General features: G+C 30.8%; 1 protein-coding gene across 1 annotated transcript; it reads right to left on the reverse strand.

Moving 5' to 3' along the window:
- Positions 1-345: 345 nt before the first annotated feature.
- On the reverse strand, positions 346-4,006 carry LOC112767297 (BTB/POZ domain and ankyrin repeat-containing protein NPR1). The gene is made up of 4 exons (XM_025813171.3): positions 2,747-4,006; positions 1,628-2,381; positions 1,339-1,533; positions 346-911 (listed from the first exon to the last, which is right to left on the reverse strand). The coding sequence occupies exons 1-4, from the start codon at positions 3,323-3,325 to the stop codon at positions 637-639; spliced, it is 1,803 nt and encodes a 600-aa protein (XP_025668956.1). The 5' UTR covers positions 3,326-4,006; the 3' UTR covers positions 346-636.
- Positions 4,007-13,389: the final 9,383 nt, after the last annotated feature.

Below are 13,389 nucleotides of genomic sequence, written 5' to 3' on the forward strand. Positions count from 1 at the left end.
GTTGTCAATTTAAAAATCTTCTAATGGAGAAAGTTTTATATGGACAATTTCCCTATAGATAGGGTGCATCCAACTTAGTTTATTGATTTCTGTGTAATGAATCTTACTTAATCTTTTAAAAATGAGTTTTATATTCTAAATAATTTAATTAATTCATATACTTTAAAGTATGTTCACATTAGCATCTTCTTAATGATGTATATACTCTGTTCAAGTTCATAATGTGATCCTTTATTATATCTAATAAAATATAAAAAAAAACAGATAGAGAAAATGCACTATTTCAATATATAATTTATCTGAATCTTGAGAGTATTGTAATGATAAAAGTAAAATCAAATAAACTTTTGTTTGAATCCTTCTTGTGTTCCAACTTCAATATAAGTAACTTGAATAAGCTAGGAAAGATATCTGCTGATCTTGAATAGATTTGACTGTAATAAGAGAATATGTGATGTTTCACCAAAAAGATTCTCATGTTCATTTCTAAGACAAAGATCTCTAACAACATAGCATCTTATTCACAAAATATAATACAAGATGCTACTATCCTTGCAAACACTACCACAAAAGAGACCAAAACTTTCTTAGTCTTAACAACAGCAACCATTTTAGGAGGTCATAGACAATGGACTTTCACTTTTTCCTCAATCTATGGCCAACACCTTCCTTGCGAGACGACGAAGAAGAGGAAGACATCGACGATGACAAGCCAGAATGGCGTTTGTTTTCGGCCATATCCATGTGAAACGCCTTCTGGACATCGTCTTTGAGCTCCATGAATCGCGCCTTCTTGATTCGCTGCTCTTCTTCTGAGCCCTTCTCTAGGAAGAAAACATCTGGTATGAGGTCCTCCAAGAAATTGTCAAGCACCTCGGAGCAATGGGGAAAGAAGCGCCTACCATTCTCAACTGGATACAAGTCCAAAGACAAAAACATACTCAAGCAACTTTAGCATAACATTAAATTCTGCTAAAGTGAAGTAACACCATTGTTTCTTATCATCTCAAATTGAAAATTGCATCAAATTCTCTTCCTATAGTTCAGTTACAAAGTACTACAAGTGATTACAAATGTTTCTTTCATACATAACATTATATCAATCAAACTATAAAGGACAAAAGACACTCAAAAAGTAGTCTGTTTTTCTTAATTATGAAATTCATCTAACTCCAAAATTTTAGAAAAAGTTTCAACGTTGTGATGTAAATATCTTAGTTGCATTATCCAAGACAATGATTCAGGCTAGTTGGTCAAAATGGAGGAGTGTTTAGGGATTTATAAGGGAGAAGAAAAACCATCATAAGGAAGCTACTTGAAACACTCTCTAGGACATACCTGTTTTCTGAAGGGATTGCAATCTTAGTTGCATCTTTTTGGTTCGAACAGCCGGAGTTTCATTCAGGTCTACTTCGCGATTAGCGCCTGCGCGCTTCAAAGCCGATGATGTTGTATCCAACGAGGCTGAATCCACCTCAGCATTCTCAATGGCAACTCTAGCCTCAGCAGGAAACAACAACCTAGCAAATGCAACTACAACATAGAAAGAAAAATGAATATTATTCCTAAGGTAAAATGATAAGAAAACATGTCCAAACTGCTTAAGTCTGTTGAAAGAATTTGCTACCTCGATTTTCAAAGTAATCCAGCTTCATATGCAAATCATCAGCAGTTGTCTCAGATGAATCAGACATAGTCACACACTTGAAATTTCTTCTCATTTCTCGCTCAAGAACATCAACACAGAGCCTGTCTTTGTTAGATTCCTTGCACTGCACGGTTTCCTCATGATAATCCTTGCGCCGCGTCAACCTCTGACAAATCACAAGAGCTGTTTGTCCATCAGGAGTAGTATCTGATGCATTGGCCCCTTTCTTCAGCAGTGCTACCAAAATGGATGGATCCTTTCGCCTTGCAGCGACATGAAGAACTGTATATCCTCGGGGATTTCTAAGGTTAATATCAGCCAAGCCTAGATTAAGAACCTCTTGAATAACCTTAGAATCACTATAGGCACATGCATAGTGAAGTGCATAAGCATCATTTAGAGTGACCTTAGACTCATTCAAAAGAAGCTTAAGTAGCTCGACATCATCCGAGTCCATTGCCTTATGGATTCTCCTGATACTCTTTTCATTCAAAGTCTCCACTTCCATTTCTTCAGGTGTGGATTCCAGCACAGATTGTGCTCGCAGCGACTTGATTTCGTCCACAACTTCCTGAGGGAACTCCTTTTCCAAAGATGTGGTGTCAAGATCAGACCTTGCTACTCTTTGAGTGCATTGCAAGCGAAGCTGGCTTAGTTGACAGTGGAAGGCTGCCATAAGAACAGGAATCACATCTTCCACTACAGCTTTCTCCACAAAGTTTAGAAGGCGCCGCTGCATCAATGTTGCAATAAGAGATTCTTACATTAGAAAACAGAAAAACTAGTATGCTCTTGAGAAAGACATGTTTGCTAGGTGTATTTCTATTTCACATTCCAAATGTTGATACTGTTACAGATATAACCATTCATGTGCCTCCTCCTATCATCTTAAGCCTTTGAGAGAAATGGTTTCATGACAATACCAATCATGATCACATAGATTTGACATGGCCATGTCAAATTTCTTTCTCTTGAACCACACATAAACAAACACATTCCACAAAAACACTGTCTAATCTACTAGAAAGTTCTAGTCTCTAGTTCAATTTATCAAGAGTTTTCATCATATCATACACCCAAAATTGAAGCAGAACATACCTGAAAAAGCAAAACAAGCTCTTTCATCTGAAAAGTGGCAGAGGCATACATGAGCTCCAAAGCATAATCGATTGCAGGGCGACAAGCGTCGTGGACACATGTTTCATCAACACATGTTGTTACTTCTGGTGGTGAAGCCTTAAGGGTCCCTGTATATAAATAATGCAAGAAAACAAGGAAGGATTCATGCCCAACTTTCCCATAAGGCACCAATTCAGACATAAGATACCTTGGTTTTCCTCCTTCCTTAACCGAACCCTCGCCATTACTAACATTCCCTTTCTTGAAAAGTTCATGAAAGAAAGGACTTCTTGAAGCCAATACACACCTATGAACACTCACAGGGATACCTTCAACAAGAATCTCAGCATCACTATAATCATAATCAGCATCAATCATCAACTTCTCAAGGCTAGTGCTTAGCTTCTTCAAGCTCAAAATCTCAATACCCCCACCACTATTCTCATTGTTATTGCTTGAACCACCATTTGATAAATGAGATGATACAAAGCTTAAAGATGATGATGCTTCATTTGCACTGTCCATAACCCCAACTACACCAGGTTCCACTTGAATCATAGCAATATTTTTCTTTCACCTTATTTAATAATCAAAACAAGTAAAAGAAAAGAAAAAAATTGACCCTTTATAGATTCATCATCCTAATAGCTGAAGCACAAATAAGGAATACTCAGAGTGAAAAAGAAAAAAACACTGTTTCCCCCCAAAAACAGCACCAGAATCACTTGCAAGTCAAGCAACAAAACTCAGATTCTATCCAGAAACAAAATTTGGATTATATACATCAAGTATATTGAGAAGTAAGAACAGAAAAAGGTTGAATTTTTAGCACTAAACTGATGTGCAACAAAGAAGAATCAAATGTTTACATACATAAAGGACTAAAGGGTAACCCTTTTGAGCTGAGAATCATGGAAGATGATGAACATGAACCTCACCAGAACTCAGCAGCATAAGCTTGAAAAGAAGAAGATGAACTTATGAAAAGTGAAAGTGAACAAAGATTAGTACTTTGGCTTATCCGTTCATTCTTGCTTTCTGAAACATTAGCTTGAAATGAATGGTTTAAGGAGTTCCAAAGTCTTTTGAAGCAAAAAAGCGAAGACTTGAAAGGAAAATAAAATAGAACAAGAACCAACGCTGACCAACAAATAAGAAAGAGAAGATATTGACAGAGAAACACGCATTCTGACAAAGAAATACTTGGTTTTATGATGCCACTTAGAAAAGGAAATAAAACTGAAAATACATCAACTGAGGTTGGTTTATTTCTCTATTTTTAGTAAAAAAAAAATAACAAGTAATGTTAGGACATCAATATTTTAGCAGTTAATTTTAGTTAATATTATAATAAATTGTTAAAAAAAAATCTAGTATAACATTCATTAAAAATAAATTTTTATTAAATTTTAATTTGATCTTTTTATTAGTACAATCGACTTGAATCAATTAAGCGGTAAATGTCAGGAGATTTAAATCTTATTTTGTGCATAACCGCATATTGATTATGTAATATTGATGTCCAAGATTTTTTCAAAATAATAATTAAGTAATTATCTTCATTTTCTATTGTCACCTTGGTGTTTATTTATAAATTGTGTCCATTTCAGGTAGTTTTCATGTTAATACATATGTTAATGTGATTGGAGGAGGAAGAAAAGGGTCACATACAGCCCACAAGATACAAAGTTTAAGCTTAGAATAAAATAAGTTATGTTAATGTGTGAAAGTAATGCATGGATCACATGCTTCTCTGTTATAGGAATTATTATTCGTTCTTATCTTGTTTTTTTGTCATTTAAGTCAATATGCTCTCCAAAATAATTTTTCTCTTTTGGCATTTTAATCTTTGTTGTGCCAATTCATACTTTGATGTAATGCACATATCAACGTTTAGATTCTCTCTTTTCACCGCAGAAATTTCAATAGTCACAAAATCATATATTATATTATATTATTAGGGATGGAGGATCACTCTTACTCTATTATTAAAATTATAACTATACTTTTATAAAAGAGATTCAAAGATAAACAACCATTTTTTTAGTGTTGAAATAAGTAAAATTTTTTCTCCAATTAGCAAATAGTTTTTCTCTATTATTGTTTTTAGGTAGCTCAAAAACCTTGGGAGAGTTCAAGTTCTTTTTCAAGTTTTTGCATAGACAGATTTTTTGGTTAAAAAAATGACTCAGGCAACTTTTTTTGTCCGATGCCTTATTTGGGCCAGGATGGCCCATCAGTCTGGACATTCTTTATATTAGGATAGAGGTTAAAAAAAAGTGAACAAAAAAGAAATTATTGGAAAAGGAGTAAGAGTAAGGCATGCAAAGTTGGAGCAACGAAATTGGTATCCTTTTTATATATTATTTCATTTTAGATTAATTATTTTAAATATAAAAAATATTAAAAAAAAAGTATATATACACAAATATAAATAACATAGGCGCCACTTAAATAAAGATCCCAAAAATAATTTTATGGTAAAGACGCCTACGTGGCAAAACCTAAATCATACATTCTAAAGCCACACTTTTCACTTAAAACCATAATTTTTCACAAAGAAAAGCGTCACCTAATAGAAAAAAGTAAATTAGAAGATTTAAGAGAAGAAATAATTAAATTATCAAAATTAATAGATCAAAAATTAATGATTTTAACTAATGTTAACTGTAATGACACCGAATTCTTAAAATCAATACAAAATGATTTTTCTCAAAATCTTTATTTTACTATAAGCTTTATTGAAGGACTTCAAAAACCTGAAAAAACTTATTTTTTACACGGAATTTCTAAAAAATGTTACCATGGAAATGATTCCCCACATCTTTATCATACTTTTAACCCACAATTAAATTCTATAGTAGATATGCTTGAAGAAATATTAGTATCCATAAAATTTCAAAGAAATAAGGAAAAAGAGAATCCCAAAGAAGAAAAATTTCAAAATATAATCAACATAACAGATTTAAAAGTAAAACCACCATTGAAATTATGAATATTGAAGAAAAATTAGAAGAAGTTACAATGCTTTTTAAACAATTAAAAATGGCTCAAGAAAATAATATTATGGAACAGAGATTTCAAATAGAAGAAGAATTAGTAAATTTTGAAAATATAGAAAATGAAGAACACATCCTATATTATTCAAGTGACGAAGAACCAGCAATTCCAATACAAGTAAAAAATGAAGCTGAAACATCTAATGATAATCAATCTCAATTTAAATGGGAAACATGTTTTGATAATTATGCTTTTAAAAAAGGATTTATAAATAAAGATTAAAAATATACAAAAATACCATCAAAATACGTTCCTAAAATCTAGAAAATGGAAGGAGAAAGAATGCTCGATTTAGACTGTAAAAAGAATGAAAAAGAAATTTTCGAAAACTGGTTGAATTCCTTCTTATTAGAAGCCTTTACTAATCCAAAACTTAGTGAATTATCTGGAAGAGATATTTGGAATTATATAGGGTTTCATACTAAAGGAACTATAAGAGATTATATGACATCAATAAAAAATCAAATAATAGAAGAATTAGCAACAAAAATAACAACTTATGATAAGATATTACATATAATGATGATTCTATATAAAGAATTTTTTGGAAAAAATATTATAGATCATAGACAAGAAGTCTATAATAAAGAATATCAAGAAGCAAAAAATCATTTAGCTAATATTCAGATATATGATTTATGTAATGTGGAGTCTTATATATGTGAATATAGAATACATTATTATAAATTAAAAGAAGAAGATAAAAACCATTATCTTAGTATGTATATAACAAAAATTCCATATCTTGCTAATGAATTTATAATGGGAAGATTTATAAGAGAAATAAATAGAGGGATAATTGAAAATAATTTTGGTGGAGCAACCTCTACAATAAGAGAGGAAATAAAAGAACGTTGTATGCAAGAAGTGACTCAAACAAGATTTGCAAATATAATTAGAATTTGCTGTCAGGATAATGAAGAGATACCCCAAAAATATGGTCTTAATAAAAATTTTCAAAGAAAAAGAAAATATCAATTTAGAAAAAGAAAATACTATCCAAACTGGAAAAAAAAGAGGTATTTTAGAAAAAGAAATAACAATAAAAATAAAAGACAAAAAAATGACTATTGCCCAAATAAAAAAGAAAATTGTAAGTGTTGGTATTGCCAAGAAGAAGGACACTATGCAAATGAATGTCCAAAAAAGAAGGATAAAAAGGATCTTAGCAAACAAACAGAAATTGCTAAGTCTTGTTTCATGGAACCATTAGAAGAATCTAATGATAACTTAGACTATATTTTTGAATATGTCTCAGAAACAGACTCAGAGACTGAGTAATAATGCCACATTTATTACTATAAAAATAACAGAAAAATTTATAAATGCTTTCATAGATACTGGAGCAACACAATGCTTTGCTAGTACAAATATAAAACTTGATTGGAAAAAATTAAAGAAACCATTAAGAGTTAGAATAGCTGACAAATCAATACATAAAATTGGCCAAAAAGCAGAGATGGCTGAAATTTTTATTCAAAATTATAGGTTCATTGTTCCATCTATATATATGTTAGATTCTGAAATGGATTTTATTATAGGAAATAACTTTTTAAAGCTATATCATCCATTCATTCAAGAATTAACATATATAGTTTTAAAAGTTCCACACGATTCTTCAATAAATCAAAAATCAAAACGTATAAAAATACCAATTACTACTATAGATAAGATCTTAAAATTTAAAATATTTTCTATATTAGAAACATGTTATTTAAATTTATACTTTCAGATAAATATTCCAAAAAATAATCTTGAAATAAAGATAGAAGAATTTTTGGATGAAATTTGTGCTGAAAATCCTTTAGATATTAAAAATACAAATAAAGAATTAGTAAGCATTAAATTAAAAGATCCTACAAAAGAGATAAATGTTCCAAATAAAATTCCTTATTCCGCAAGAGATAGAGAAGAGTTCTCATTAGAATGTAAAGATCTTTTGGAAAAAGGAATTATAAGATTAAGTAAAAGTTCTCATGCGGCCCCAGCCTTTTATGTCGAAAACAATAATGAAATTAAAAGGGGAAAACGAAGAATGGTTATTAACTATAAGAAGATGAATGAAGCAACTATTGGTGATGCTCATAAACTTCCAAGAAAAGATTCTATTTTAGAAAAAATCAAAGGAGCAACTTGGTTTTCATCTCTTGATGCAAAATCAGGATATTGGCAACTTCGTTTAGACGAAGAAACAAAGAAATTAACTGCTTTTAGTTGCCCAACAAAAGAATCAACAAGTGTGTTGCTCTATGAATGGAATGTATTACCATTTGGATTAAAACAAGCCCCGGGTATTTATCAAAGATTTATAGAAGAAAATCTAAAAGAGTTAAATGAATTTGTTTTAGTGTACATTGATGATATACTAATTTTTACAAAACAGGATAAAGAAGATCATCTTCAAAAATTATTAATAGTTTTAGAAAGATGTAAAGAAAAAGGATTAGTTCTTAGCAAAAAGAAAGTAAGAATAGCAAAACAAGAAATAGAGTTTCTTGGATTAATTCTATCCACTCAAGGAAAGCTAAAACTTCAATCAAATGTTTTAGAAAAGGTAAATTTATTTCCTAATAAAATAGAAGATAGAAAACAATTACAAAGATTTTTAGGGTGTATAAATTATATTTCTGATCAAGGATTTTTAAAGAATATAACAGAATACACTAAAAGCTTATTTCCAAAAATAAGTACTAAAAAAGAATGAAAATGGGAAGAAAAAGATAGTATGCAAATTCAAAGAGTTAAAGAATTATGTGAAAACTTCCAGAACTTTATATTCCAGAAGAAAACGACTACTTAATAGTGGAAACAGATGCTTCAGACATAACCTGGTCAGGATGTCTAAAAGCTAAGAAAGCTATAAAAAGTTTGGAACAAGAAAAAGAATCACTAGATTCTAAATATTCCCCAAAGGAATTACTTTGCAGGTATATTTCAGGGACTTTTACTCCAACAGAACAGAGATATACCACTCATGAAAAGGAAACTCTAGCAGCAATTAAATCTCTTAAGAAATGGAAAATTGATTTACTACCCAGAGAATTTACATTAAGGACAGATTCAAGTTACCTAACAGGTTTCATACGATATAATTTAAAAGTTGATTATAATCATGGACGATTGGTAAATGGCAATTATTTTTGTTACAATATCCAATAAAAATTGAATATATTAAGGGTGACAAAAATGTTATTGCAGATACATTAACAAGAGAATGGAGTTCGTCTACAACACATTAGATCAAGAAATTCAAAAATATGAGCAAGAACTCGAAAAATGCATGCATTGTCAGCAAATAAGGACACAGATCCAATCCCTCAAGAAAGCCATTGAAGCAATGAAATCAACATAACAAGCAAAACCATCAGAGTTCAGCCAGCTAAGCATGGTGGACAAATCAGGTGAAGAAAAAATTTCAGAAAACAAAACAATTGCTGAAATTATTAAAAAATTTACCCAAGATAAAAAATATTATGTAATTTATAATGGCCCCATGAAAGGAGTATATGATGCCTGGGAAAAAGCAGCACCATTCACACATCAATCAAGGATAATCCATAAAGGAGGGTTTTTAACACTGGAAGAGGCAAAGGAATCTTTCAGGGAATATGAAGCTCTTCATCCAGAGCAAATCTTAAAAAGAGCAGATAAAGCTCCAATTCAAACCCAGAGAACAGGGATAATAAGAAACATTCCTACAAGGGCTGAAATCAAGGAAAAGAAAAGGGTCTGTAGATCAAATCTCAGAGAAATCCTTAATATAGCCTTGAATTGGACTGAAGAAAAAAAGGGCAATTTTGGGATATTATCCTATTGCCAAAGAACAGCTAACAAAGCTGGTTATATTTCCAGATGCTTCCCCATCTGACACTTATCAGTTTTTTCAGTATGGATTAATTGATACAATTTTAATTTTTAATGATCTAAAAATTATTAGTGAGTTTCCTGCAGGATTCGTTGATGTAGTAAAGAGATTTAAAAATATGATTGACAATGTAAATCCAAGGGATATATCCCTAAAATTTACAAACAGTCAACCTATTTTTAATGAAGAAGAAGAATGCTTGGTTCCAGTACACCAAGTAATATTCATGTCCGTCTTCCCGGGAAATTTTCAACCAATTGATCAGATTCAAGATTTAACAATTTACAGTCATGAAGGAAGACTAGCCAGCACATTAGCAAGGGTCTTTGAAAGAACTCAAAAAATAACGAAGGAATCTCACACAAGGATTAATTATAAAAGTAGAAATACTCTGCTTGTATCCAGTAAAAGAAATGAAATTGAAGAAAGAGAGATGAGACTCTTGGTGAAATTTGAATCAGCATTCTACAACTTATCTGGACTTTTAGAAAAACTCCTTGAAGGGATAAAGATGAGTCTCTGCTATTTGATAAAAGACAGAGAAGACCACAAATGCCAGCTATGTACCTCAGAAATATCTGAAGAAAGCAATAATGAAACGGAATCAACCCACATGATAAAAGAAGAGGACAATGCATCTGAAGCCCACATGATAAAAGAAGAGGACAGTACATCTGAAGCATCCCTCAATATTATTGTATAATGACGTAAGCGCTTAGGTCATACGGCACCAACAATGTAGATGGTGCAAGATAATAAACAATGACGTAAGCAATGACATCATAAGAAGGGTAAGGATGGGAATTGTCCATCAGACCCAACCATTATAAATAGATTGCTTAGACAATTGTAAGAGGTATCAGAAAACAGAAAGCAGGAGGCTAAGAGTACTCATATGCTAGGAGAGCAAGGAGGAAGCTGCCGAGGCGATTCTGTAGTCTGACAAAGAATTCCCTTAGGGAAAAATAGTTCTAAACTCCCCTCTGGAGTTAGTATCTACAATCTCCCCTCTGGAGATAAAAACACCTTATGTAAAATCTACTAAATAAAGGAAGTTTTTCTCCAGAAAGGTACATATTCATCATAGTCTTTTAGTTATGAATTATTTAAAAAGTTTAGAATTAACAGAAGAATCTGATTATTATAGATTAACTGCTTTATTAGATAATGAAAAACAGGCTGTTCTAAAAACAGAATTAAATCTCAAATCAAATGAAAATTTTAATAAACAAAATCTTTTAAAAGAAGTTTTTAATAGAAAAAATATAATATACTATGGAAAAATTCAACTTGAAGCCCCTATAAAGATAAAATCTGCCAATGGAGAAATTGAAATAGCTTTGATAAATGATGAAGAATTAAGTAAACAAATTGAGAAAATTAAGGATCAACAAAAAAGATCTAAAATTGGATGGATTCATATTAGTACTATACAAGTCTTAATCAAATCTACATATATGAAAGGAATTAATTCACCAATAAGTTTAGCAATCTGTAACAAAAGAATTACTGATGACCCAATAGATCAAATAATTGGAATTGTTCATGAAAATTTGGCAAACGTAAATGTTAAATTTAATGCCCATCTTGGATATGCTATACCTTTATCAACTGAAAATCTTGGAAGATCTATAAGTTTGGCTTATAAATTTCACAGAAAGAATCTAATGGAACAAGATGATGAACCATTTTCAATTACATATGCAATAAATTATGCTTTAACAAATAGCCATCATAGCATAATATTTAAAAATAGAGAAAGAATTTATGTCGATAAATTATTTCAGAAAATTGTAAAAACAGAAATACCAAAATATAAAGCTATTGAAAATCCAGTTTTATTATTAAAAGAACCATCAGGAAAATTGGTTTCATCGAATTTTCAAATAAGAGAATCTAAAATTAATAGCCCTTTAAGTTTATCTAAGTTAAAGATTAAAGAAGAAAATTCTGAAATAAAAGAATTAACAAAAAAGGTCGAAAAATTAAATAAAACCCTAAATACTAAATCATGACAATAAATAAAGAAGAAATATATGTAACTTATCAAGATAAGAAACAAGAGCTCTTTGAAAGAGAAAAATCGTTTGAATTATTTGCAGTTTTCTGAAATAAATCAAAGAGCATTTGAAGCTCTAAAAATAATCTATGACAAGTTGAAAAGAGAAGTTGAAGAGTTAGAAAAATTAATAGAATCTCTAGAAAATAGTGATGAAGCAATGATAGAGTTTGCAAAAATTCTAAAATAAATAATGTTAAAACAAAACTATTAAGATTACCTAATTTATGAAGTATAAAAAGATTGAAAAACCAGAAAATAAAATAAAAAGGAAAAGAGCGAGAAAATTAAAAAGTAAAATAGAGGAGTATAAAAGAGAATTAAATAATATTCAAATCGAAATTGATAATCTTATAATAAAAAAGATAGAAATAAGAATAAATATAAACAAGTTGGAATTAAATTTAAAAAATTTATAAATGCCTGGAAAACCATATTATGATTAAAGCTGTTGAAAGAAAAAATGGAGAATGAAATTGAAAAATTAGAAAGATATTTAGAAACAAGAGAAAGTGTAGAAATAAAAGAAGTTTTTGAGGATTTGAGAAATTATATTAAAGAAAAAGACAAACAAATAAAAGATTTTATATACAATAATCCATGCAAAAAAGAATATTATAATTATGATAGAAATTAGATCAGAATTAAAAAACTATAAATATGAAATCAGAATTATAAATATACATCAAGGACTAGTAATAAATAATCATATAACAAATACAAGAGAAATAGTAGAAATGGTCAATACTTTAAATTATGAAGTTGCAAATTATTTTTATCAAAATCCTTTAAATAAAGCGCCACCAATTGAATCTATACGTATTATAAACTTATTCGAAGCAAAACATGAAGAGTTAATGGAAATTTCGAAAAAGAAACTAAAAGAAAAGTCGAAATTGAAAAATTGGTATTGGAGCCAAGTTAACGATTAAGGGTAACACTTTCTCTTTAAGCTAACACTTTTAGTGATACGCTTTTAAATCAATAACAACCACAAAATAACGAAAAGATGAAAATGACATATTTACCATAGCATCTCCAAATAACATTTGTCTTCAAAATTGTAAGTAGCAAAAACCCCAAAACCCCATCAGCTAAGAAGCTAATATGCTATACAATCATAATTCTTCTTATTATTCTGAATTCAAAGAAACAGAAAACTAAAAACCTATGCATAATTTATATCTAACTAACTGGAATGAGATGTTGAGAACTGAGAACTGCAAAATTAACCAAAAATGGCTGTTGAAAACTCATGAAAAAATTAAAAAGGAAGGAAAAAAAAAAAAAAAACAGAAACTGCTTCAGAAGAAAAAGGGATCGGCGTAGTTAAAGTTAAATGGCGCCTTATTATTATTATTGGAGCTGCAGTTAGAGTTGGACGAGAGAAGAAACTCCGGCGAATCGGGCCCAAACAGCGGCGGCGGCGGCAATGTATTGAAGTAATTAGGCATCATCGTCATTGGCTCCATCAACGGCGGCGGCGGCGGCGGAGGAGGCGCGACACATGAGTTTATATACTCCTCCGTCAAAAGCGGCGGCGACGATGACGACGTGGTTTCATCCTCCAGCTCCTCCTCCACCACGACCGGTTGCTCCTCCTCCTGCTTCCGTTTGTCGCGAGGGAGGCCGGTGAGT

The sequence above is a fragment of the Arachis hypogaea genome, chromosome 17 (assembly GCF_003086295.3).
Source record: "Arachis hypogaea cultivar Tifrunner chromosome 17, arahy.Tifrunner.gnm2.J5K5, whole genome shotgun sequence".
NCBI classification, from domain to species: domain Eukaryota; kingdom Viridiplantae; phylum Streptophyta; class Magnoliopsida; order Fabales; family Fabaceae; genus Arachis; species Arachis hypogaea.

Coding starts and splice junctions, on each gene's coding strand:
- LOC112767297 (XM_025813171.3), bottom strand. CDS start 3,325: ATGATTCAAGTGGAACCTGGTGTAGTTGGGGTTATGGACAGTGCAAAT. Junction 2,382..2,746: donor AGCTTGTTTTGCTTTTTCAG/GTATGTTCTGCT, acceptor ACATTGATGCAG/CGGCGCCTTCTAAACTTTGT. Junction 912..1,338: donor GCAATCCCTTCAGAAAACAG/GTATGTCCTAGA, acceptor ACTTGTATCCAG/TTGAGAATGGTAGGCGCTTC.